The sequence below is a fragment of the Haemaphysalis longicornis genome, unplaced genomic scaffold, assembly GCF_048455015.1.
Source record: "Haemaphysalis longicornis isolate Haplotype H1 unplaced genomic scaffold, Haemaphysalis longicornis Haplotype H1 scaffold_6, whole genome shotgun sequence".
Classification (NCBI taxonomy): Eukaryota; Metazoa; Arthropoda; class Arachnida; order Ixodida; family Ixodidae; genus Haemaphysalis; species Haemaphysalis longicornis.
This window is the reverse complement of record NW_027526407.1, coordinates 114,145,165-114,172,517: the sequence shown is the minus strand read 5'-3', so window position 1 is coordinate 114,172,517 and position 27,353 is coordinate 114,145,165. Positions and strand designations below refer to the sequence as shown.

At 47.8% G+C, this 27,353-nt stretch overlaps 1 protein-coding gene, 1 long non-coding RNA gene and 1 pseudogene across 3 annotated transcripts; 2 read left to right on the top strand and 1 right to left on the bottom strand.

Annotated features, from left to right (window-relative positions):
• The first annotated feature begins 625 nt into the window (after positions 1-625).
• LOC144143202 (mitochondrial inner membrane protein Mpv17 pseudogene) lies at positions 626-4,249 on the top strand (annotated as a pseudogene). The gene is made up of 2 exons (XR_013317079.1): positions 626-872; positions 3,862-4,249. The product of XR_013317079.1 is annotated as a mitochondrial inner membrane protein Mpv17 pseudogene (transcript).
• A 4,030-nt stretch (positions 4,250-8,279) lies between these two features.
• On the top strand, positions 8,280-11,821 carry LOC144141896 (mitochondrial inner membrane protein Mpv17-like). Its single transcript, XM_077673366.1, has 2 exons — positions 8,280-8,606; positions 11,414-11,821. Exons 1-2 carry the CDS (start codon positions 8,452-8,454, stop codon positions 11,802-11,804), a joined length of 546 nt encoding a protein of 181 aa, XP_077529492.1. The 5' UTR covers positions 8,280-8,451; the 3' UTR covers positions 11,805-11,821.
• A 575-nt stretch (positions 11,822-12,396) lies between these two features.
• Positions 12,397-17,896, bottom strand: LOC144141895 (uncharacterized). The gene is made up of 3 exons (XR_013316738.1): positions 17,606-17,896; positions 17,383-17,524; positions 12,397-12,651 (listed from the first exon to the last, which is right to left on the bottom strand). It is a non-coding gene; the product is annotated as an uncharacterized LOC144141895 (long non-coding RNA).
• Positions 17,897-27,353: the final 9,457 nt, after the last annotated feature.

The following is a 27,353-nucleotide window of genomic DNA, read 5'->3' as shown; positions in this document are numbered from 1 at the left end:
GACATCATAGCCGCGGCAGACGCACTGGCGCCGGGGCGTGCCCAGCTGTGCGCCTCCGTTGCGCAGTAGCCAAGTCTGACGCTGCACCGGAGCCGCTTGATAGCCGGTTCGCGTGGCTCCTGGAGAGCCGTGCTGCGCATGCGCGAGGAGCAGTGACTGGACTGGACTGGACTGGACCAGACTGGACTGGACTGGACCAGGCTGGACTGGACTGGACTGGACTGGATTGAATTGGATTGGAATGGACTGGAATGGATTGGAAATCCTTTTAGCAGCAGTAAGCATGATAATCAGCTAATCCTAGACAACCAGGAAACCTAAGAATAACCAGCTGTACCTTAGCTCACGCTACCTGGCACAGCCGAGCTACGCCACTGCTAATTTTTTGAACTCAGCGCTTGGCTGGGACAGCCAGGAAGCTTTTCTACCTCCTATAGTCGAGTGCGTGTAATCGTACACTTAATCTTTGTCGCCTCGAAGTGAGAGCCACTGCACTCAGTGCAACACGACCTCCGATGGCCCCTCGTGCACGATAAGCGAGACGGCCTTCCCTTATCTTTTCCTGTCCTTCGAGTGTCGAGCTAATGAACGCAAGCACGCGCGATCCAAAACAGCTGAACTACACTCACTGGCAGCCACAGGTTTCTTCTGTGTAGAGAGAGGGCGATTCAAGCTTCGCCTGTAGTCTGTGAGGACGCGTTAATTACAAACTGAAACATGCGGCACCTTTGGGGTCTGTATGCGCGCGTGATGCGCGACCATCCGGTGAAGACGCAGCTGATCACTGCGGGTACTCTGATGCTTTCCGGGGACCTGATTGCCCAGAAAGTTCTCGAAAGGCAACCCAAGATCGACGTACCGCGAGCGGCAAGGTAAGTGTTTATTGACCAGTTTAGGGAAAAATTCCTAAGTTGGAATGAGAGTCTGCGAAGGGAAATGTGACATCCACCGGAAATTCAGTCGTATGCCTACAAAGAAAAGCAGAAAGATTTCTCGGGGACATCGAAGTTGACGAAGAAACATTCCTGGCCAGAGCGAACTTTCCTTCAGCTGCGAAGTTTCTGATCAAGCTGTATGGTTTCATTAGCAGCCGTACGGCTACATTGCCGGTGGATGTCAATTTTCCTCAGCTGAAGGTAACTGTTTATGTGAGTCTGCATACAACGTGGTGCGCGTGTCAAAAAAATTTTACGTGTGTTGAGTTCACGTTGGAACCCTTGGCAAAGTTTGTCTTGCAAGTCGCCAAATTTGTACATGGCTTGCTTAACACTTTTTTTTTAATTACACATGAAGCATTACACTTGAATATTGTCGGGGGACTGAAGTATGACACCAACAGATTGAACTATGGCACATGATATGGTACCCATAAAAAGCCCTCGAAGTTTCTAGACTGTCGGTTCTTCCTGCAACGTTTCTCTTTTATACGTGGGCGTATTTTCGTTTCAACCCTGTCGGCAGGCATTGTAACATGCCAGTGCCATTCAGTTCGGTGAAGCCGTGTGACGAGTCGAGCTATTTGTGTGTTATTGTTTGGCCACCAACTCCCCCTCAAACCGCGCCGTCGAGCCGGGGAAGCGTTGAGCGGGACTGTACCCACGCCGACGTCTTGCATTTTCCGCGTCGCGGTATTGGGGTTCCCGACGGGCACCACGCTTGAGCTCAGTGACGGCACGGCCAGATCGTCGTCGGTGGTTTCTTTCCGGCGCCTTTGCGCCCACTGCCGCTTTTGTTTTCTTTGTGAGCAGGCTTCACTCTGAAACCCACAATGCCGGAAAGTCAGCTTAAAAGGACCAAGCTTAGACCAATCTTAAAGTCAGCCTCTCTTCTCAACATAAATGCGTGGCTGCGAAGACAATTTGACACGTGCAGCTACGCCATTCGATATCAGAATATGAAGCATCGTCATCATCAGCCTGTCTACGCCCACTTCAGGGCAAAGGCCTCTCCCATAGATCTCCAATTATTCTGGTCCTGTGCTAACTGTGACCAATTTATCCCTGCAAACTTCTTGATCTCATCTGCCCATCTAACCTTCTGCCGCCCCCTGCCACGCTTGCCTTGTCAGGGATCCACTCCGTTACCCTTAATGACCAACGGCTATCTTGCCTTCGCATTACATGCCCTGCCCACGCCCATTTCTTCTTCTTAATTTCTACTAATAAGTTCTTAACATGCATTTGTTCCCTGACCCACTCCGTTCTCTTCTTGTCCCTAATGTTACACCTATCATCTTCCGCTCCATAGCTCGCTCTAAGGTGAACCCTCTTAGTGAGCCTCCAAGTTTCTGCCCCGTGGGTGAGTACCGGTAAGATGCAGCTGTCGTACACTTTCCTCTTCAGGGACAATGTTAGTACCACTTGATATCAAAATACGGAGCACCGGAAGCGAACAGGTGGCTGGAAAGAGAAGGTGCGCCTAAGTAAGAAGGAGGAGAGCTGGTTCTCTCGGTTTACGCACGCGACAAAACAGGGGAGCTATCCTACAACAGCTCCGCTGTAATCGGTGGAGAAAACGAAATGAAATCAATTCGGCAGCTCAAATGTGCCGCACATGTATCACTGCAGTGGCACTGAGCCTATGCCCTCAATCGGAACGATCGTTAGTAAATTTCTCTGCTGTGGTTCGTTCCACTCAGGCTGCAATCGGCTTCGAAGCACTGACGCATAACATTTGAAGCCAGAAAAGTTGTACCGAAAAATCAAAGCAAGAAGGCCTTATTTCTGGGCTCGCGAAATTTTGTATTCAGAAATGAGCGCCCGAATGATTTGTCAGTGGGTGGATATAAATTACCAGGAAGCGAAGTTTCTAACACTAGCCAATACTGTACATACGCTCCGGCCTGATTGACCCAGGGCCTCATAAACGCCAAACCAAAAGCCAGGTCCTACAAACAGAAAATTCGAGAGATTATACTGGACGACGCACACTTGCGATGGAATCGAGTCATCCGAGTCACACCCATGGCCCTCCATAATCGGACCCCTCTCACGGCGCCACATCGACTGCACGGGCCAATACGGACCATGTGCAATCATAGCAGACGATGCGCAAACGTACCTGACGTTACGCGTGTTTGATTGATGGCAGCACTGGCAATTTTGCGTCCACAAAACCATGACGTAACACCGTCCGACATGCATGAGGATGGTCATCCGGGCTCCCGGCATTAGAAGCCGTAACTGGCTGAAATGACTGCGTTGTAAATAATTTTGTCTTGGTTTCTCGACCATTTTGGTCATATTTTCATGATTACTGGACGAAGATGACACTGTTTACATCATAAAAACAAAACGCAAAGGTCTATAATTCATACCACAAGCTGCATGCAGCACTGTAGAGGCTACATTGTTGTCAATAGAGCCCCCGCTGAGGGCGCCTAACTCACCACGAAGGAAAGCGAGAATAGGCGCCGTGGCCCTGCAGTTCCACCTGCCGAGAGGGCAGACTAAAAGGTCCTTTCAAAACCTCCTTCACGGTGAGCTAGGCGCCCTCAGTGGGCGCTGTATTGACAACAATGTAGCTTCCACAGTCTTGTGGTTTGAACTACAGCTTTAGTACTAGTGTTTTAGGAATTCCCCACATAGGTTAGTTTCAGTTCTTCTGTGAGAAATTTTCTGATGTATCCGTAGGATTATTTATGCTAGTAAACCCTATAGGTCCCAAATAAGTATATTGAAATTGTATTTTCTGCTTTGTCATTCCAGAAACGTAGATTGCCAACTTTCACTGTTGCCATGGCTGTTTTGGGCTTCGTGACGCTGACGAAATAACAATTTCGCTCATTCTTACGAGTCTTCCAGATGTCATCAAACGATCTACGTCATTTGTATTGCTTGCAACTTCCGACACGCACTGCAGGTTCTTCGTCATGGGCATCGGCTTCGTGGGTCCAGCGTTTCGCGTCTGGTACATCACCTTGGAGCGAATTGTGGGCAGCGGGAGTGGCCGGGCAGTGGTCATCAAGAAGGTTCTGCTCGACCAATGTGCCTTCACCCCGGTTCTCATCCCGAGCTTCCTGACCGCACTGGGGGCGCTCCAGGGGCGCTCCTGGGAGGGCATCAAGGACATGGTGCGAGCGGACTTCCTGCCCATCCTCAAGGCTAACTACATGCTGTGGCCCGCAGCGCAGATCATTAACTTTGGCTTCGTGCCGCTCACTTACCGAGTACCCTTTGCCAGTGCTGTGGCCCTTGTGTGGAACACCTATTTGGCCTGGAAGGCCAACAGAATCGTGCTAAAGGACTGATCTGTTGGTTAGAGGCATTAAGGTAGATTTTGTACCTGCGACACAACTGTAAGCTCAAGTTTTGCTTCGAGCTTTTGGCAGGCTACATATTTCTTTTCAAGGCGTCACAATTGGTCTATTTTGTTAAGTGGTTGAGAACCGCTCGTCTTCCTCCATACATAAGTATTAGAAAGACGACCCAGGTCTCCCCCGGGTGATGGTGGAATCATTTATTGAGCAGTTCTCCGTGAGAGTGGTCTCTCAATCCCGGGATCTGCGATAAAACCGGCCGGTCTTCGCTTTTGATGCCAAATGAAGCTGGGCCTCCAGTTGACCACTGGTCGGGAGGTTCTCTCAGAGGTTAGAGAGAGGGAGGGCAGAGAGGAGAGGGGGAAGGTTTGAGACAATCTGAGCTTTGCGCTCAGAAGACGCCAATTAGCAGTTACAACGCAATAAAAATGTGCCCGGAAACTCTGCTCGACTGAAATAAACTTCAGCTGCTTGGACATCCCTGTTAATGCAAGGGAATTTTTAACGACTCAACGGCACGTGTAAAAACACTCCCGTGATAAAAACAAATAACAGTCACGTGATGTTAACATCTCTAACCCATCAGAGCGGAGATCAAAAGAAGTGATGGTCATTGAAAGATTATTTAAAATGACGACAATGTCATCAATTTTAGGTCATGATTACAACGATCGTGGAAGTAAAGGCTGCATGAGACAGCATCCCACTTTTTGTTCTCTAAGAAAGAGTGCGTTTGCAGGTTGGTATTTATATCGCTGTATCGCTTTATATCGCTTATATCTATGTTATATTTTCGGTTGCAGACTACACTCTTAAAAAAAGGTCGGAAAAGGGTAGTAACGGCCGTATTTACATGCTCCTTCCGAACCTATACTACCCCGCGGTAGGGTACGTAGGATCCTAACTAGCAATTGCATGGTTAGGATTAACTGGATGTAGGAAGTATTATACACTAGATTAAGGTCATGCTTACGACTAGGATATGCAATGCCAGTTCGTAAACGCATGTAGGTCAGAAGGGTGTTATCGCTAGAACTTTACTAGTGAAAGCAGTGGTGCTTACTGCTTGCTTGAGTTAGTAACCCTGATTAGTGCTGTATTTACCACCTCCAGTTAGTAAGTACCTGGTGTATACTGGGACAAATTACTTGTTATTGTGCCGTTTGTGAATGCCACAACATTTTTTAAGACTGTATCACCAAAGGCAACATTAATGGTCGGTGGGAAGTGCTGCAAGGCCCCTTTAAAACATTTCGAAATGCAATGTGGCCATGAAATGAACCCAGCGATGCGCCCGTAGTCCTTATTTTAGCTTGGGAACACTTAATTGCAGCCTTTCATTTGAACCCTTATGTCTCATCCCCATTGTAATTCGCAGTAACTCTGTATCTCCCAGGGCAACGCCGCCTGCATAAACATTGCCTACGCGTCGCCCGCTTTCCAATCGTAGCGGTAGGGACGCTTAGTTCAGGCACTCATCCGGTATGGTGCGCGCGCCGGCGGACGTCCCGCTTTACGTCACTGTTCACGAGTCGCGAACAGTGCTCCCACTTCTACAGCGTGTTTCTGTCAGCTTGTCTCGAAAGCGTCGGATCGCCGCCTGGGGAACGCTAGACAAACTGTCAACTATTTTGCATAGTTTCCGAGAAGTGGCGCTGGCTGGCGGACATGAAAGCATGCACGAATGCCATGCAGCTGGAAAGGGTAGGAGTGAGCAACAGGAGAGTGGCTGTTTGGCCATTTTTCGCTCACGCGTTAGACAATGATTATACAGGCGGTGTTGCCCTGGGGCACAAATCTCTTCCAACTAAAGATTGACAATGCATTTTTAACTCAGTAACGAACTGACCTTCTGATATACATAAAGAGGTTGAAACTAACATAATCGGTATGATTCACTGTAGCTTACAGAAATCTTAAAGTCTTCCTCTCTTCAAACATAAGCGGGTGGCTACGAAGACAATTTTACTGGTGCAGTATACGCCATTTGATCAAAATATGAAGCATCAGCATCTTGAGTTTGACTCTATGCCCACTGCCCCAATAAATTCAAGTTTTCTGGCGTTGGATTTACTGATTTATTCTGCAGATGTGCAGCGAACAGCTAGCCCGACACCAGGTCGTAACGTCCACTTTTTTGGTGGCTGTGATTAGAAAGCGCGTCCGTACAAGGCGTTTCACTTAAAATAAGCTACAGTTTGGTTGAAATTATTCCTGACACTTCAACAACCACGACAACTACAAAATATCAACAACAACTATAGGATAGGTGTGTCTAGCGCGTTCAGTCGCCAGCGCAAAAAACAAAACAAAACAATTAATTGCCTCGTTTTATTGACCGTCTCATTCCTGAAAGCCTGATAAGTTTGTTCATGTTTAGTGTCACCTTTAATGTTTCGCTGGATGAAGCGACTACTCCCAAGGTCAAACGACAAACCCTATATAAAAACACATAAAAACTGCGGAATAACCACAGCACCATGTGAAGGTACATCTTTACTCGCGTTATCATCAGGGATAATTTGTGCCATTGTGAACCTTTTGCGACAACAAGGTTAACTTCCAAACTGACTGGACTTTACTTTTAGAGATAAGAAGAGGTATGAAGTGATGTTAAGTTAACACCTATCTCCACATGGACAACCGGCCGGTCCACCTGTCAGGTGATTCCCCAGAGTCTCGGTTGCGACTCGTAGCGCGCTTCCCAATGACGTTAATTCAGTCCACCGAAAACATCTCACAAATGGATGTGAGAGCGGGGTAAACGTGAACAGCCATATGTTCGGTAAGCGTGACGCACAGCTCGTGCTATTCTTGCATTTAGCCGACCGAGAGCCCAGCCACTCACGACTAAACATCAAAAAGAGAGAAAAGTGGGAACAAAAGCATATGAAGCCACACGTGGCTTAGCTTTCGTGCTTTTCTTTGCTATTTTTTTGTTTTTCGCTTAAAGGCGCCTTTCGCGCCTCATCATCAATCGTCATCTCAAATGCACACTTTACGGTCGCTGTTTTATCGAGTTCGGGATTTTTAGGCTGTTTAAGTAACGTGGGCTCAAGAAATAAGTTTGGAGTGGTTGCGAAAGCTCTAGTATACCACGAATTCTTTTGTATGACGCCGAAAATACACGCGGGACGGTTTTTCGTCGAACTGTACTCTTTTGCCAGTGTCAAACCGAAGAAACGATGCCCGGAAGGAGTTCCTTCTCTTAAAACAATGAAGATTGCATGTACAACCTGTAAGTAGTGTCACTAGATAAGGTTGCAGAGTGTCAGTACTCCTTTCTCTTATTGTTCCATGCCGCCGCTGTGATCATTGGTCAGTTCGCATCACGTGTCACTTGACTAATCTGCAACGGTTCATGGGCGCCACCATTTTGTTGTTTGTGTGTTTTCTGTCGTTCAACTGTGGTAGTCCAAGCTTGACCTGCCACCAGCCCTGCGGCTGCGCGCGACTAAAAGATAACGCGCTTTCGCAGCATTTGACCTCCAGAAGTGTGTCTCAAGGTGCCGGGGTTTTGAGTCTTCGGCAGTGCTTTTTGCAAATGACCTCGTCCAAGTTAGCGGTGAAGCCACAAAAGCCGCAATCTGGCAACACTGATAAACAACAAAATGGCCGCCGTTGCTTACTTGCGCGCCTCAGTGACGGTACTCTGTATCTTATCTAACGACACTACCTGTAAGCTTCCTAATGATCTTGGGGAATGCCAAGTTTACGTAAATGAATACGCCGCTGTTGAAATTGTATACTTTTATGTCTCTAAAACGAACAATAAATACTCCTGCACTCAGTGACGAGAATTGAGGATTTGTCCTGGTGGGTTTTTAGGCGCCCATCGTCCCCAACTAACGGCCATGAGGCACACGGTATGTACGGATGAATCTAGACCACCTGGGGATATTTTACGCGCGCCGAAGAGGATCTGTTTGTAGCAGCTGCGCTACGGAGCACTGCACCTGTGCGTTCTACTCTCAGTCACACTGAGAGCATACGCGCAAGTTCATTCTGAAATGTAGTCAACATGCGCCTGCATGCGAAAAAAGCTGCAAACACACCTACCCTGAAAAAGTAAGGGCTAGCTTAGGTTGCCGGTGTCCGCTTACTATTGGGGTTTTATACCAGATGGGAACAGACTCCTGTAAAGTTTAGTCACTACAAACGTTTTTTGCTTGCCTGCATCGCGAAGTGCAGATATGCGGAAATTGTGGAATCTCTACGTGCGAATGATGCGCAATCACCCAGTGAAGACGCAGCTGATCACGACGGGAACCTCCATGCTGTCGGGTGATCTGATCGCTCAGAAAGTGGTCGAGCGCCGGTCCACTGTGGACATCCCAAGGGCGGCGAGGTGAGTATCTTTGTGGGGTGGTGCACGATTCAACCTATAAGCTCCTAATTGCGATTTTCCCGTCTCTTCCAACCTTGCTTCTCTCCTTTTAAAAGGAACACTGCAATACGTCTTTCAACTTTTTTAAATCTTAAATGTTTGCAGAACGTAGTCACCCAACACACTTAATACTTAGATTAGGGGGTGGCAAAGTACCTCAGCCGACATTTACTGCTCAGCCGACATTTACCGTGATGCGAATTGCGATTGCGATGCGCTTGCCCAAATAGCTGCGGTTTCGAGTCTGTTTTCGCGTCCGTTTACGCGGCGGTTGGAATGTTTGAGTTCAGATTAACGAATTTTTTTTGCATTGTGTTAATGCAAAACCGACCAATTGTGAAGCGTTTGCTCCGTTTAAACAGTAGTTCCATTTAACCGATTTCCGTTTATAGAGATCCCACTTATATGACTGGCACTAGGCAGGGTTATTTTATACTAAAGTAGCTGTGGACCTGATATTTGCTATAGCATACAAATAAATACGCGTTGAAAAGAATTTTGTTACACAAAAACTGCAAAAAAGAGCTTGCGCCCGTGCCTGGAGCTCGTAGCGGCAAAGTCCAACAGCAACGAATGGTTACAATTGATAGCGGACGAGCAGTGGAGCGGGCGAAAATCGAATTAACTTGAGCAAAGTTCCACTGTGTTTATCGTACGTGAAGTAAATCTGGGTTTACTTCAACAAGAAAGGTAGTTCAAAGAAGTTTGTGCGCATGCATCATATTACTTTGGGGGACTACCCACCCATACAGGTGACGCTGTGCTTTCCCCTGTTGGACTCTCTTACCCTTTAATTTAATGAACTGAACTAAGTTTGAGGGCAGCTGCCCGAAGCGCAGCATTTTATTTTTTAATTCATGTTAATAAACATTCTTTTTAAAGGGTAATGCTGAGTTATACAGTTGACTGTAAATACAGGTTCATCAAAGGAGGCGCGAAGCGTAAAAAAACCCTTACGAAAAGGGCGAAATTGGCGCCAAAAAGAGTAACTTCACAATAGAAAAAAATTTAAAATAAAAGTGCGTACATTTGCGTTCGTAAGGGGATCCAACCCTTGAATTAAGAGCCGAGTGCGATGCCAAAGCGCTGCCTCAGCAACAGCTTTGCGGAGCAGCTTGTCACGGGATTGACGCCAGGGCCACCAGGTGACAGCGGCTCTGATTCTGGGGAAGCTGTGGAACCAAGTGTCGCAAGTCTGGACGCAAAAGTAATTGGCGCTAAATGTCACAAATGGAAAAGCGAACTAAGGGAAGGAAAACAAAAAGCAGTAAAAAAGGTTGTGATAAGTATCGCAAGGCTTTCACATTCGACGTACCGTAGTTCCGCGCGTATAACCCGCACACAAAATGCGAAAATTTTAGTGGCCAATAGGGGTGCTAATATTACGCGTGGTTCTTCCTTTAGTGTAGCTTCACGGCAATGCGCGTTGTGCAGTGAAGATGACCCTGTGTACGAAAGTGAGGACTGCGGCTCAAGTGATAGCTTTAGCGAGAGCAATACCGAGTGCATTGTGACTTTCGCCTTGCGGTCAGTCTATTCTAACTGCTAAATATAGGCTTCTCTGTCTACATAGTATATGACGTATTGCTTGAGCAGTAGCTTTCGTGTAGTCTTTCATGTATCATATGTGCGGGCAATACGTGAGGATTTTTTTTCCGGCGGGCTAATCATGGGGGTGCGGATTATATGCAGGGGCGGGTTATACGCACGAAAATACGGTAAGTCAGCAGGCTTAGTTTTCTTGAGAGAGAAAGAGGACATTTATTCTAGATAACAAGGGCGGGCGGTTTAACTGAGGACTATTTTATTCTATAACCACGCTAGAAAACTTTTCGAGGTAACTAGCTGCCCTTGAAGGAAGACCGTGTGCAAACAAACGGCCGGTTACAAATCGGTCCATCACAAAGCACCATGTAGGTAGGTAAATTGCCTACACCCATGACCCGAGAGAAAAAGTTTCGAGAGAGCAAAGAATGAAGTTTTGGTGGCGAAATTTGTTGGAGTATGTTGGAACTTCATTTCTCAGAGTACAAAAAAAAATTGGCTCCAATCCACGCTGTGACGGTGGTTGGAAAGCAAAGCTTTAACCGACTGTAGACACAGCAATGGCCCATGTGACGTCACTTGAATTCACATAGTGGCTCTACAAAGAGTGAAACGAGAGATTCCGCCAGCCGTTACTTGGAATTCGCGGAGGCAGCGTCCCAAACGCAGCAGCGTCGGCCACGGCCGGGCTACAGCGGTGGACGTCGCCGCCGTAGCCCGGCCGTGCGACGGCAGAAGGAAAACGGAGAGGAGCGTCTTTCGAAGGGTGAGACAGCGGAACGTTTGTCACAAGACCGTTTGTCACAATGCTAGAACCTTTGGCATACCGAAAGGCAGGCACCTTGTTTGGCTTTCTTTTATAGGGAATTCACCAGGCAGCTCTTCAACATATTGTATTTAGCATACGCTGCAGCTTTATCCTGCGTATCCGTGGGCAAATAATTGCATACCACTACGCAACTTCCGTGCGTATGTGCCATGGTTGTGTGATCAGCCTATCTAGCCGTCGAGGAAGAAGAAGATAAGCTGGTGGTCCAGCGCGTGCACGATCAGAACGACCTAGCTGCCTGCCCGAATCTTCCTTGCAAATCATCTGTAAATAGATAATTCTACGTTTATTACTTGCAAATAGGTCTTTTTCCTGCTCTGCAACAATAAAAAATTTTGGTTGTGCATGCTTATGGGGTTAAGGCTGTGTGAACTTGCATTTCACTGACCTGCAGGTTTTTCGCCATGGGCATTGGATACAACGGCCCAGTATATCGTGCCTGGTACCTCACCTTGGATCGCCTCATCAGCACCGGTAGCGCAAGGGCAGCGGTGGTTAAGAAAGTGGTACTCGACCAAGCTGTGTTCTTTCCCTCGTTATTCCTTCCGGGCTTTCTGGTCACCCTTGGCGCCCTCCAGCGTCGTTCTTGGGAGGACATCCGAAGAAAGGTGCTGACCGACTACGTACCCATCCTCAAGGCAAACTACGTGCTGTGGCCTGCGGTGCAGATGATCAACTTCACGTTCGTTCCGCTCAGCTACCGTCTCCCGTTTGGGAGCTGTGTTGCACTCGTCTGGAACACCTACCTGGCCTGGAGAGCCAATCTAACCGTGCAGGAGCCATAGTTTAGAAATATAATGCTTCAAGGGAAGACAGCGTGTAAGTTGCGTTCAATAAAACGACTGCTTTGTTCCGATAGCAACATTACCAATTCTAGCTAAAGCTTCGAACAAATATCGCAGATATTAAACAACACACAAACGTGGGGTGACTCCCAGCAGCGTTGCAGATTGAAAAGAGGCTTCCACACCAGCTTCCTGCCAAAATTTCACCAGATTTCACCAGCAATAAAAAATGTCAGATGTGACGTTTTTCCGGCTACTTCGCTTATTTTTAATCGTCGGCAGCAAATCACGTCTTCTTACTGTTTTTTTTTTCATTTTCACTGCCCTCTTACAGCCTAAATTAAATCATTTTCTCGATAAAATAATAAACGCATAAGAAAGAAGTCCAAACACACGTACTACAATACAGTTCTTAACATTGAAAGCTTCGACACGTTAAAGACACATTTTTTTTTGTTTAGAAGTAAGCAAAACAAACGCATCAAAACGAAGTCCAAACACACAATGACAAAGTTCGGTTCATAAAACGTTTCGAAGTCAAGATTTCAGGAAGAAATTGCTAAGCATGAAATCCAGTTACGTAAAAGGTAATTCATATTCACACAGACATAAAATATCCGTTGACACCACGCACATTTACCACTGATAATTCATACGGACACGGAAAAACATAAACGGATAGAACAATCGCCCGAGTTTACTATTACAATGATTCTTGTGTCGCGCTACTTAGGCGTGTTGTGGCAGCGTTCCACGATGGGGCTTGAGGGATTTACGGCAGAGCTTGCAGAGCGGTGGCCTTCCGTTTGCCGACCCCACGCTAGTCAGCCACAAAAGTATTTGCTTTCTGGAATGTACACAATCAGCACACGTGAGAGCGTCCATCTGAGTGCGCACACGTAATGCACCGACCCGAACGCATAGCTAGGAATAGATGGGAGCAATATAACCAACACCGTATGCGAGCAACAACTGCGCGGAGAGCTAGGAGCTAGAAGTGACAATAGAAAGCTTGACTACTACCACATGTGATGGAGCGCCAGCTTCCCACTGACTGCCCCGCACTAACGGCACAAATACAATGCCCGAAACGGGGAAACAGCGGAGAGGAACAAAACAATAACAAGCCTTACATCGCACAAAACGTATCCTCCCAGGTCATGTGGTTGTTTCTCTCGCGCGCACTCCTTATGCAAAAAAAAAAATGGCATCATGCATTACGCTTCCTTACAGGTCACGTGATGTAGTTTTTTTCTCACACTCCTTCAACTCACGTCTGCACGCATAGCATGCGAGAGAGAGAGAGAGAGAGAAAGAGGGAGAAAGAGAAAGAGAGTCTCCCTCTCTGAAATGCGCGCTGGAAATTCTCCCCCCCCCCCCCCGATAGTCGCTTCCTAGTGCGACCGAGTGTGTATGTGGGCCCCTACGGGATGCAAATCAAACCGCTAACAGAACGGCGTAAATTTGAATAGTTTAGGTGGCAAGCCATGTCACAAAATGTTTCACCAGTTTTTCACCAAACATCGTCTGGTGTAGCCATTCCGGGCCATCAACACCAGGCGCCCCCAAATTTCACCAGATTTTCAAACTCTGGTGCCGAATTTCACCATCTGGCAACGCTGACTCCCAGTCACTTTCCGGCTAACCTACTTCGATGCCACCGAGTCTTGTTTGAGCGATTGGCGGCCACATACCTCAGCCACCACCCAGAAACACAAGTGGCCGACCTGGTGAAGTCTCGAGTGCCGTTTGATCATGTATTTGAATGCTAATGCGGAGTTAAACATTGATAACTATGTTTCAGTTCTGGCCCATATTACATCAATACTGCCCTTAACTGGCGAGCGAAATTTGATTTTTTTTTTCAGTATTTGTTCCATTTTTTCTGTTACAAACGTCTTTTGCGGCTGAAGCGAGCTCAGTGGATTAGCAAATGCTAGTTCCTTCAAATAGAGCAGAGTTCTATTTTGTCTCCATCGCCCCTTTGAATGTTGAAGCTCTGAAAGAAGCGCGTCGTGAAGTACAGACAGACCTACTTGTCGCCAAACTAGCACCTGGTGGTTGTAATCTTCACCTTACCATGTTGTCGGAGCCGCAAATGTTGTTTTTATTACCGGCTTGGTACAGTGAACAAAAAACAGAAAAAATTGCCCATGCTTCAACACAACATGATAAAAAAAACACCCGCTAATGCGGGTGCTGCGTGTCTAAAACGTTTCAGGTTAAATCGCCTATGATGTTTACCCAGTCAGGTTGCTCATCTTGCATTTTAATTACATCTCTGATATAAGCAATGCTTTCAATAAAGCAATCGCTTGCCAGCCGTGCATCCGGACCTGAATATCACACGGCCATACGAGGTTTCCAGAGGCTGTGCAGGCTCAAGGCCGTGAACATGTCAAGTGGCATGCTTTTCTCTCTCGTCGAGTGGAGAATGCATGCAAGTGAGCCGCCTACATGTCATGTGCTCCGTGCGTGCTAACGACTGCATAGTGAGCGCGCAGCAAACACAGGGGTGGGGTGGGGGGGGGGGGGACTGCGCGGAAAGCGATTAAACACATCACAGGAGCAAATGGACCTGGTAGCGCAGAAAAGCGCCCGCGACAGGAGGAGTGTGTTACGCGGCGACACGAAAGAGCAGCTGCGGCCGTGGAAGAGACGGGGGTGGAGGGGTCGGGGCGGGGACGGCGAGCCACAACCACGACGCCCGGACAGCGAGCAGCAACCAGCGTACACGGTAGACGCTCATCAACCGACGTAGGCCCAAGGTATTAAAGGCACCGTCGTGAGGGAACATCACCATGTCGTGACTTGCTGGGCAGGCAATACTTCGTTTGGCCCGTTCACTGAACGCGCTCACTTGCTGTACGCGCCGAGTACTGGCTCCAACTTCCTTTGCTTGAGCCTTTCATACTTGTTTAACCGGAATAAACCGGTGATTTCATGTCATGCGGGCCAGCGTTCCTTCGTCGGGCGGCTTCGGGCTCGGGAACCTTCATGCTTTAAGAATGTCCCTCTAAGATGAGGCAATTCAAAGCGCACTTGTGGAAGTTGGACTCCGCCAGGTGGTCACACCTGTGCAGGAATATTTTAAAGCGCTTGCGTCTTTTTTCTCTCAAATGGTGGGAGGCGGAGGATGAAGCGAGTAATGTTGCCCTCGACATTCAGGGTACAAGCGACACACAAGCCATATTGCAAATTGCTCATACGTAAAGGGGGGACACTCAGGATACTACACTTACTAATGATGTTTCAGGACCTAGCCTACGAAAGGTGCGACTTTTACTGGAAACACCGCGCCTTCGCCATCTATTTGGGCTTTTCGTACACAATAAACTAATGTGTCCGTGTGTCCTGCCAGTGCACATCATTGCAGTCTGTTGTTCTTGCTTACACCATGCCGAATTTAAACGCTGTCGCAGACAAAGCCAGCTGCAAAAAATGACCATGCACAAGGAGACATATTGATATATCCAGTGACCAGATGTGCTGTCACTGCCATTTCACTGGCAATGCAAACCGGCATTTACGCTTCCCGTCAATAGACTCAACGAAATTTACGATTGTAGACGTCGAAAGCTCGAAATTTGAACCAGGGACGACGGAAGACCACAGCGACATTCTTCGTCTACATTTTGCGCTTTACACGTCTACAATGGAAGGCCACTTGCCCAGAAGTACGCCTTAGTCAGTAAATCTTAACAAACAAAAAGCAATTTCCCAGCTTCCCGCACGCGATAGAAAGCCGTAAAGCCGCGAATCGTCGATGTGATAATGTATAAGCGCTCCCGCAATGTCGCGTCTGCAATTAATGTACTGCACCTCGTGAATCGGATACATTTAACCAGAAGTATTGGGCTCTACTGCGGCGTGCCTCGAGCCCAGGCGTTTCTTTGACACGTTGAACGCATATTTATTTTCCTTTTCAAATGAAATCAAGGCATGGCGTTAAGTCGTGTTCGTTGCTGAGTAGCTCATCCCAACTGCATGATTGCACTTCGTCACCCTATGTATTTTTTATGTAGAAATGCCACCAACAGCACCTTTTGGGGTGGCGCACAAAAAAAGTACAAGACGACACAGACACAACAATGAAATGTGAGTACTAGTTGCGCAGTACAGTGAATCCCGAAATACAGTGTGGCAGCACATTCAGATGCGCGCGCGCGCGCGCACGCACAGACACACACACGCACACACGCACACACATACACACAAAGTGCACGTCAGATATGAACATTACGGTCGGGATCAGCACGCACAAAGACAGGGTCCATGACAAATTAGACGTATCTGCATACATTCAAATGATCAATTGGTGATACTTAGCAAGCCGTATCATACTAAGGGGACGGAATCCAGGAACCAACCCCTGTATTTTATCTTCGAGACCCCTTCAAAAATTCGTGTACAGAGAAGAACGAGGAGGGATAAACGTCCTTTTTAAATGCATAGCATTTTAGTAACTCACAATGTCACGCGGCGTTGGCGTGCCTTGTCGTAGTCCGCAGGCGCGCCTTGTCGTAGTCCGCAGCCAGGCCACTACACTATAAAAGAAATAACAGTTTCCGGCGCCCCGTTTCGAACCCATGACGCCGCGGGCGAAACGCAAGGTGCCCGGCGCACTACCGACTGAGCCACGAAACCATGGAGGAAAAAAAAGCTTAGGAGAGGCCCCCAGCTATCCCCGCGCATTGGCAAAAGTGTGGAGGAAGTCACGTGTTTTCGGCGGCCATTGGAAGTCGCGTTAGCAACGGCGTCCTAGCAACAGCCCGCCCGCCGTTCGCCAGTCATGGAGGAAAGGCAGCGCCTGCCTTGTCGTCCGATTGCGAAGATTGCTGCTTCGCTTTGCTGCGCTGTGGTCTTGCGGAACTCGAAAAGGATGGTGCGAGTTGCGACAGCTGCGCCGATGTGAATATGTCATTTAATTTCTACGTGCAAGTGCACCTTGTACCGCGTCAAGCTTTTGCTCCGGTCGCGATCACGACGCGCCTATTGAAGTGCAGATATCGTGAACGCGCCGTCCCGTCGTACGCGCGGACACCCGTCTGGTAGATTTTCGGGAAGTGATACACGGTGTGCAGTACGTAGGCGACTTGCAACCGAACGATTCGCAACTCAATTTTTTGGTTATCGCCGCTGCAATATATAGTTTGCTAGGCCGGCAATGCGCGGCAGTGCTTTTGCAACTGTTACAAGGTAGATTCCCAGTTGATATAATTCCATCGTCCTATTACCTTAGTAGGTGTCCATCTGTTGACTGGAAGAGTGCTGGATCTGGAATCTTTTTGTGGTCTCGCTCTGGATTTCGCTTTTCAACGCTTCATACTGCGAGGTTAGCGTATGAACGTTTTCAACTGATATCACCTTGAATTTATTGACACTGAGACAAGTTGAAACTTGGCGAAAAAAAGTTTATTGACGCCACCCACCCTCTCATTTTTTTTACTCAATAAAACGTTTTGCCTCCTCCTCCTGCTCCTCCTCCTTCGCAAAAAATTCTATCGAAGGCACGCGAACAACGGTAAAAACATTCCACAATTTTTTTAGCGTGAACTCTGCATGAAGTACTGCTTACCTATATATATAGAACGGCCGTTTAATTGACTAGTCATCTCTGGGATTGCCAGTGAAACTGCAACGCAAACTTGGGCACTTTCCAGTCCGGTAGCCGCACGGCGTTCGCCCACTGTTTGCGGCGTTCTCCATCGCTTGGGAACCTATAAACGGCGGCGATTGCAAACAAAGGATGAATGCACACCAATGTACAGCAACACTTGTCAGCGGAATGATGCACTAACCGGTGGAAAGTGACGCCCAATTCCTTGGGTACCGATCGCGACTTGCAGCCTGGCACCGAGCATTGCGGCATTGTTAGAGCGAGCCGCTTCGCAAACCTGCTGCGGCCACACTGAAGACGTGTAACAGTGCAACCGCGCGTTTAGGTTCACGGTCACGCGCTGCAAAACGGCCTTCTACCTGCCTATCAGCTGATTTCCGCCGGCTCGGCGCTGGCAGATGCAGACGACAAGAGAGGCGATACAGGACGGAGGAGGCGGAGAAGGTGCACCGAGAGAGAGAGGCAAAAAGAGTCCGCCAATGGCATGGAGGGCCAATGGTCCGCCATTCGACTTACAGAAATGGCGTTTCCGGCTGCGCTGGGTGTGACGTCAGGGCCTCTCCTAAGCTTTTCTTTCCTCCATGCACGAAACCGACACAGATTTCAATGCACCGAACGCGCCTTATATCCTTCCCTCATTTCTGGTTTGTTTCGAAAGCGCCACAAGTTGTCCCGCGCCTCCGAAAGATGGCGACACGGGTCCCGCGATCGAGAGATACGACTTGCCGGCGCACCCCCTCGGAAATGCTGTGCATTTGATCTTTACTTGTCTTTCGGGGCACCGACAGGAAAGAGGGCTTTTTTTATATATATTTACGGCGGATGGGTGGCCTCCATAGTGCAGGTGGTCCCGTGCCTGCGCCGCGTGGGTGGCCCAGATTAGGCTCCGCTTGCCATGGAGGTCCGATATATATATTCCAACTGTTCGGGAATATTATTATTTATTACTAGACAATATTGTTGATTTCTTAATACAAAGCGAGTACTTGACACGTCTTGTCTCACTTCTTTGATGGGTGATGTAGCAGGCATTCACGAAAAGTGACTCTCTGCTGCTTCTGTTGTTGCAAAGAAATCGTTAGCGTACCACCTCAAAGAGCACAGCCTTATGCCTTCATTTTTCTCGAAAAAGCATCAGGTAATAAGCATCCATGGACACCAGCAGGGGGCTAAAAAAGGGCCCTTGTTCCCCACCCCGCTAGTTGCACCAGCATTTGCCGGCTCCTTCCTACTCTTCCTGAGGTCCGCTGCTCCACTCGTGCTTGCTTATTTTTTACTTGTCATTGGTGATTATGAAGCAGTACAATATCACCACGTCAGAAAAAGGAATTAGGGGGGAGGCGCGTCTGTTGGCCTATCATCAACGACAAGGTGCTATCTAATCACAATTAGGGCGAACACGGGAGCGCGGGTCATTCCGCGCGCGGGAACCGCCTTTCGGCGTTCCGGGTAACTTTGCACGCATGCGCAGTTCACTTGCAGCGAGGCTATGTGATGCGCGTGCGAGTTACACGGAACGCGGACAGGCGGCTCCCGTGCGCGGAATGACACGCGCTCCCGTGTTCCCCAACTGTGATCAAGATAGCACGTTGACACCAAAAATGTAACTAGACAGCCACCCGTATTCTGCACCCGCCATGTTTCCTAAGAAAAAAGCTTTCATTTTCAAAAAATTCGAGACCCACGTGGTTCATCGCAGAATACGCTTTGTCTGAGTTCTTTGTACGAACCCTTCGCCTCACTTCCGGTGCCGACCCACTGAGAGGCCGTGTCAAATGTGATCGAAAAGAGGGTTCCACGACCGTACCCAGCAATTTTTTTCGTGGGGGAGGAAGTTGCGGGCAGTACGGCGGCCATGTTTAAACTATTTCGCATATGAACCATGCACATTGGTGACATCATAGAGGTACAGTGTACTAGAAGAATCTGAGTAGGACGAAGGGTCGAACGGAGCGCTCCACCTGAAGCGGCGCTTGTAAATTGTATAGAGGGCGCAGCAGGCGAAGTGGCCTCTTGCCGACTGCGCTAGTCCAAGCGCGCAGCCTCGCGCGGGCCGCGCTTTTTCGCGTTTCGCCCAAATTTCATGTTAGCAGGAACGCCAAAGCGACAGCAGAGTAGAAAACAACATGTCAGAATAAATTAAAAGGGACATTTAGAGACTTTGCGGGGAAAGCGTGCCCCCCTCCTTTTTTTGCTTCATTGAAGTGCTTACAACGCAGAAAAAGGAATGACAGACAAACGGAGGTGACAGCGACAAGCGTTGGAGTAACAGCTTCCACTATTTTTTCCGTGCTCCCGCTTAACTCGCCCGGCGTAAAATGCAATGCATATAAAAAACAAGGGAAGTGCTGCGTTAACTTTGTCTGCGTCTGTTTAATGACACCGGGCAATTTCACTGCAGCGTCAATGAAGCCAATCAAGAAATCTGGCTATATTTTCATTTTAAGCTAAATTTACAGTACTTTCTCTACGAAATAATGATTTTTAAAATGTTGCGGTAGTAACCATTCGGCCGAAGCCTATATATTGCTGAAGTGTGTGTGCTATTCAGAAGTGAATGCCGCATGGGCCACTTTCTAATAAACATATTACCAGTTGCGGCCTTCGCTTTGACTGTAACCCGTGCGCGTTACATACTCCCCGAAATTTTAGTCAGATATTTATATTCTATTTCACCATGCATGCTCTCCCAAGAACATCGCGACTATAGATGCGCTATATTACAGATATATTGAGAATATATGCCATATATATGTCCTGGTATCTAGTTAGAGCAGTTAACGTTTTAATTCTGGCGTTGAATAAATATAAAGCTTCTGTCTAGCGTACTTAATTATAGTTTGGAGTGCAGATACAACGAATGATTGGGAAGACTGCTTCGGTGGAACTAAAGGTCGAAAGCACAAGATTGCTAGCAAATGTATCCGTCCAGATTTGAAAAACAAGCCATTTGCCGAACCACTGGCACTGGACCCAGCCTACAAACTTTTTGATCATAATAGCAGGATCCCGTGATACAAAAGAACCACCGCGTCAGCAGAACAAGCTGTACCTGGCCAACATCTTTGTTCACGGCAACTGAATGTTATGCCAGGTGGCAGGTAATGTGATGAGTCGTGACTCCTGCGAGTGGCGCTTAAAGACTTGTACGTCAAGCGTCGTCCAGAGCACACCACCAGCGATTCACATCTCTACCATCGATAACATGCGTGCAGTCACGCCGTATGTTGCGGTACTCGAAGTGCAGCTCGCACAGCGCGCAGTTTTCTCCCTTAGGTTGATCTTCGAACTTCATCTCTCCGAACGCTAAGGTGTAATAGGCTTTACAGCATTGACACCTGCGTAGCCGGCGCGGCATCCCGGCACGTAAAAGTGGCGAAGGTCTAAGGCATGCCGCGGGTGTTATTAAACACTAGAGTCATATCACAAGACTCAATAAAGAGAGATGACCAGTAACAGCGGTTCCGCACAGTTAGAAAACAAATGATTGAATACGACTGCGGAATTTAACTCCGATCTGTGGCCGCCCAATAGGCCACCCAATGCCGGCGCTTGCAGTTCTCGCCAGCGCCACCCAATCCTCTGTGACCGCAGCGCCGCCACGCCAACTTTTCACAAACTGCGCTTCGAGACGAAGCATGCGCGGAGTTGGTGGCTCGTCCCACTCAACAGTTCTAGTACACTCTAATGGAGGTATAGCAGAACAGAGAACCGGTCCCGGTACGGCACCTGGTGACTAACCGGGGCCACGGCACGTGCGCAGAGGGGGAGACGGGGAAATCGGGTGGGCGCATGCGTGCACCGACTGTGACCTGGCGGTGTACCGGATGCGGTTCTCTGGTGTTGTAACTCCATAAAAGTACGCTTTCATATTTCTTTCTACAAAAAGAACACCAAATGTAATTTCTGGTTAAGGGGATAACTGAGTTATAGCTTTTGCTAAAGCAGCTATGGATGACCCTACGTTGTACGAGAGGTAGATATGCTGCCTTCGCCATGCCGCTACCACCGTCACTAGGGGACCTACCCACGATTGCCAGCGAAATTTTTTTTCGCCAGCTCAAAGCAATCGGACTCTTGAAGCGTTAAACCCCAGTTGCAATTTCTGTCCATTCTATTCGTACTTCATTGAGACTACAAATATGAAATGTTTGCTTATGTAAAGTGCTTCACGGGGTTCGTACATCCATCACAAGATACTGACCCTTGCCTACCGGTGGCTCCTAACATAACACTGGAAGTGTCGCCCCGATACAAGTACCATTGGAATGGTTGGACCTCGAGGACTGTCGCTAGTAGTCGCTGGCTTCGGGGTGAGAGGGATGGACCGAAGTGCTGGCTTGGACAAGGAGAAAGTGGAAGGATTCGGTCGCTGCACTAACACCCTACGTGACACGCCGTGGGAGGAGTGCAAGTGGTGTTCGGTTGCTCATTGGAGAAAGGAGAGGTTGAAACTAGTGCCGGATGTCGGTTATGCCGAAGGGTGGCACGAAAAGCAAGCCACGCATGTGGTATCATTGCCTGAGCATGGAGTTCACGAACATTAAGAGGCAGGCTCACGTTCCAGTAACCGGAGAGGCAGTCGTTCACAGGAGCCCTTCCCACATATATTTTTGGATCGCCGAAAATATTGTATACAGAAATTATTTCGGGGTAGGGGGCAGAACCCCATAACCTCGCCCTGGTTACGGCTCTGGCTGGTTCTCTTTTGCAATGCAGGAAAGGTGCATAGATCGCGTGCGCTCAAAAGCATTTGGTGACTGCCCCAGTCGTAAAACATTTTGGTACTCCGTAAGTAAAATGTGTTACGAGGGAGCGCGCCGCTGCTCTGTGGGTGCGTGCTGCAAGTTCGGTGTAGTGCGGTGAAACTGTGTGCTGTGGTAAAGCCACCATCGTCCTACATGTTTCGACCAGCCGGAGTGCGTTCGCTAAGTGGGACCATGCTGGCGGTAAATCAGGCCCATGGCAATTTCAAAATAAGCTGTTTTACAGGGGATCGTATTGAGACTTCAATTTGCGAGCGGACGCCGCCAGCAAAGATCCCTCCTTTCCACTCTCTGACTCAACATGCGCCAGCCCTCATGAGACCGGAAGTGTTTTTCTTGTGTGTCTGTATTTAGCTCGTCCCATGTGCAAATGCCTGGCAGGCGGCGAACTATTGCCGATTTTGCGTATAAATTCCACCTCAACGGCTGTAATTGGTCGCCTTTTCGTGCTTAACTAAGCGCACCACTCTGCCATCGACTCCATGCAGTTGCTATTTTGTGGCTGTTCACCTCTCGCTATGCAGTAAAACCAGCTTAGTTTTGCTTGCAGCTCTTTGTTGTTACAGTAGAACCTCGTTACAAGAGACTGTTACAAGAGGCACTTTGATTATAAGGCATTTCAATGAAAACGGTTTGGTTAGTTTTCCTATGTTTGCCACGTAATCAACATTGCGTGCAAGATACCCTGGTTACAAGAAATGTTTCCTGGGTCCCTGGAGTGTCTCTTGCAATGAGGTTTTCCTGTAACAGGCGACGGGGCTCAGTACGCAGACGTCTTCGCCATTGTAACAACTGGCACAAGTTCGCTGCACCGCCTACAGTTGTAGCGGTAGCTTCGGTTTGAAAGATAATGAATTCATGCTCCCATGTCTTTTTCTCTCAATTTTAGGGTGACAGCAACAGCTGAAATCGGCAGCACCAACGTTCAGACGCCCAGCTGACGTAGCACCACAAATTTCAACTATATTACCTAAGCCAAGCATGGCCCCAATGTGTATTTCCTAGGGTAAACAGAACAGAAAACAGAGGTCTGGCTGGGAACTCCGCAGCCTCTCTCCTTGAAGGTGACCTGTCCGAGAGCATCGAGGAGCTGTTTTAGGAACGTGCGGGGCCACAGCATAAAGAAAGGAATGTCAAGCTTTTTCAGAAAATATCCCGAAGCTGATTTTAATGTTGCACCTTGTTTGATGAACAGGCGATAACGTTCTGGGATGGTTGACCACCTGGAAAATTTTTACCAAACTTACCGCACCACACCCCCAGCAATATCACATTGTTTGATCATCGTTCAATGTTTTCAATGGCGTTGTGGTTGGCTCCTGACAAATCGCACAAAACTGCTCAAAGGAATAATAGTTTTGTCCCAATCAGGCAGCTCACGAGCGAAATCTAGACATCCCAATCTTTTGTGCAAAGTGACAGAGGCCACACAATGAGATCAATGCCATGGCAGCTGGCCTCCCCACTTGACACCAGACCAGTTCATCTGTACATTGCCTGAACTCAGAAGCTTCTTCTCCACAAAAACTCTTTTCTTTCAAATTTGACAGCTCTGGTGAACATGACATTGCCTTTTGTAAAACCTTCTCCGCAAAAGCTCCCAAACAAGACGCTCTCGCGAACTATAATGCAACTGTTTAAATCAAATGGTCAAAGAGTGGTGCCTTTATCCCATACTGCACCTACGGTCACCCACACTGGTGCAGATCTGAAAAAAGAAAGCCTGTCCTTTGCAAACAAACAATCAACACGTTTTATTCATTTTGGACACAAATCTAACACCTATATGCCATCATCAAGGCGGGTTGTAAGGCCACTTTGATAATTGCAGTGAGCTGAAAAATGTGTCAAAAATGGACAAAACTTGGTATAGACTCTCTTAGGCTGCCTGCATTTGGGTGCGTGACACAAGTCCCATTGGTTGACATGTGAATTCTTTGCCCAAATCATGGAGAAGATTCCTGGGATTGGCGATTGAGGTGAACAATAAGGGTAGAATTCTCCCCAACGACGGGCATCACTTTTCTTGCCCACAGAGCCTTGGCCCGCAGAGCCATCTGCATGCCACACATACTATCGTGATAAGTTGAAATACAAACAATGGAGCGCGTGGCTTTCCGTACATGCCACACATCCTGGCGACGTGCCGCGTATGCGCAGTGCGAACAAGTTACGAGAGTTCGTGACCAACCATGATATGGAAAGGCCATCGCATTTCCATTGTCCATTGGGCGCTCAGCACAAAATAAAAAATAAAGGAATTTACATGCCTGCGCCGTTTTCACTCATCGCACCAACAAAGATAACACTTGTGTGAGTGGGCGCCGAACGCAGTGGGAAGACAAACCAAAACGCTCACACGCCAAACGACGTGTTTCCATATCAACTTTGGACACAAACTCTGGTAACGTGTTCGCACTGCGAATACGCGGCTTATACTGAAAGCCACGTGCTCCGTTGTTCGTATTTCAATTTGTCACGATAGGACACGATGGGGCTGCAACCACAGCAGAAAAGGGTTGTGGAAGAGCAGATTATGCGCAGAGAAGAAAATTGGATGAACATGAAAAGAAATAGGGCAGAACTGAAGACCTGTTCTCTGAAAACAAATTTTTAGTGTTACTGCTCAGTCAGGAATTCCCAATTAGACATGAATACTGGTTTATTATATTCCCGAAAACCATGCCGCCTTCCCTTTTGTTTATTGTTGCAAGCATTTGGCCATACCCGCCTGCGTTATCTGCATTCGAAGTAAAGTGTGTTTCCTTCCCTTTCTTTTGTATGCCGCGTAGGCTATCTCACTCGATGAGGAGAGTTTCGCACTGTCATCACTAGGCTAAAACTTTCTTTGATCGCCAGTGTTCTCGGACTAATTCCACCGTTCCAGAAAGTAGCCCAGAGAAAAATGAATGCTCGCAGGGTAAACGCCATTCTATTTGCCGACGCTCTACTTGGTGTGTCACATTGAGGATCCCTTCTTCACCTCTTGCGTTTAATTCTTGTTTGTAACAAAGCACAAGCTTGCTCCAATAAACCGCATTTACTGGAAGCCAGCATCACTATTGGCTACGGGACGGTATTTGGTGCAGTCTTCACATGGTATGCACTACCAACTGTGCTTACTCACTACAACGCAACTGTTCTTAAATAAAATCCTAGCTACTCATTCTCCACCCGCATAGCGGTAAACCCCCCCGAGCCCTTCTACCATAACTATCGGCCTCAGCAAAATTCCCACAGTACCCCACATGAAATAGTACGGCTATCAATACAACAAAATTGTGCAAGCTCAATACCTCACTCAACTAAATGCTCAAATCCCTCGAACCATTAACCTTTTCTGACACAACACCCCTGCCGTCAAGGAGGCAGAAAGCCTATGCTTCATCCAAGCTTTCTGTATCAGTCGGCTCACCTACTCCCTCCTGTACATAAATTACACCCATGCAGAACTTCACACAGTAAACTGCCTGTTGCACCAAGTCTAGAGGGTTGCCCTCCCCAATACCTCTGAGGAACTTAATAATGACCACATAATGAATCAATCTCCCGCACGCATCCTTCCTTGCCAGACTGACAATGCTCTACCGATTACAGGTCCACATGCTAATCGTCACATGAAGAAAGCTCCCGCCAGCGTTCTTCCTCACTAGACTAACAATGCCCTACCAATTACAGATCCACATGCCAATCCTCATCAATTTTGCCTACCCGATTGCCATTATCTTTCAAGACGATGTCGCCACCTGGCCGCTACCCTGCAGTATGGACCCCACAATATTGCTTGTTGTAAACAACGCACACGTTACTTGGTGGAAAAATACCCCTTCCAATCCACAACCCAATATACGGTTGCTGCTAGCTACCGATGCCACACAGCCTGTACCCTGGTCGTCATCAATGCTCCCAACTCCCCCTACCTCCACACATCTATTACCATTCGCACCAACTTACCTACTGTGGTGGAGAAGGCAGCGATATCGCTAGCCCTCCGTCAGTGCCGCACCCCAACAGTCATCTCATTCACGTCCAAAACTGCCATACGAAACTGTGCCCAAGGGCACATATCAGCGAGTGCTCGCAGAATTCTTCAGCTCAATCAGACCAAAATGCCTGTGGAGCTCGTGTGAACACCTCAGGTAATGAGGCGGCCCACATAGCGGCTCAAGATCTTACTGCCCGAGAAGGCCCTTCCGTTACCCTAACCACAGAGTAAAATTCACTTGAGATTCCTTATTACGTACACAACTATCACCAAGCACTACCGCCTCCTTTGCCCGAAATACTTCAACCGCGTACCGTAGGATGGAAATACAAAAAGAAAACAAGTCAGATTTACAGCCGAACACTTCACAATATCTTCTTTCAAACTTTAGCTTCAAGCCCAAAATATTTATTTTAAAGAGAAAACAAAAAGCCAATCTTCGCACCAGTCTTTTCGTTCTGTTTCCCTACTAAGAGCCAGACTGAACCCTGCATCCTCGATTTCTGTTTCCCTACTAAAAGCCAGACTGAACCCTGCAGCCTCGATTCCACCCAAAAGTTACTAAACCTTCATTCAATGCGACTAGGATGACACATGAAAGTTCCTACTGGTTCAAAAGCTGAGCGCCATTATTTGTTTCTTAGATTTTGTATCCTGTCCTTTAAGTTCCTCGACGTGGGTGCTTATGTTCAGTAGTTTGATTGGCCAGAGACATTTTGGACAGCTTTTAGAGCAGCAAAATTGGTCTATGAAGGCAACAACCAGTGCCGTAATGCTGAAAAACACTTTTTTTCTGATTCACTAAAAATCTGCGCACAAATATTGCCGCCCTTCTTTGATCTATTCCATAAACCTCAGAAAACAAATTCTGTATGTCTCTTGTAAAGTTCTGAAGTGCAAGCATTCAGTTGCAAAGTGTAAACCCAACTGCGTGTGAATCGGTCTGTCTAGCTGCCAAATCTTACAATAAGTACTAGTTCTTTACTTTGAAAAAGTCTAAGTATAGGGCACATCATTCACACACACGCACAAGAACAATGATTCATATATCGTGAACAGAAGCCCGAAGCAGTCATCCAACAAGAGATCAGACCACTCCAAGGAGTAACCTGAGACGAAACACGTTCTTAAAGACTCAGTAGAACAATGATGTGTACCCAATCGTTTTCTCACATTTC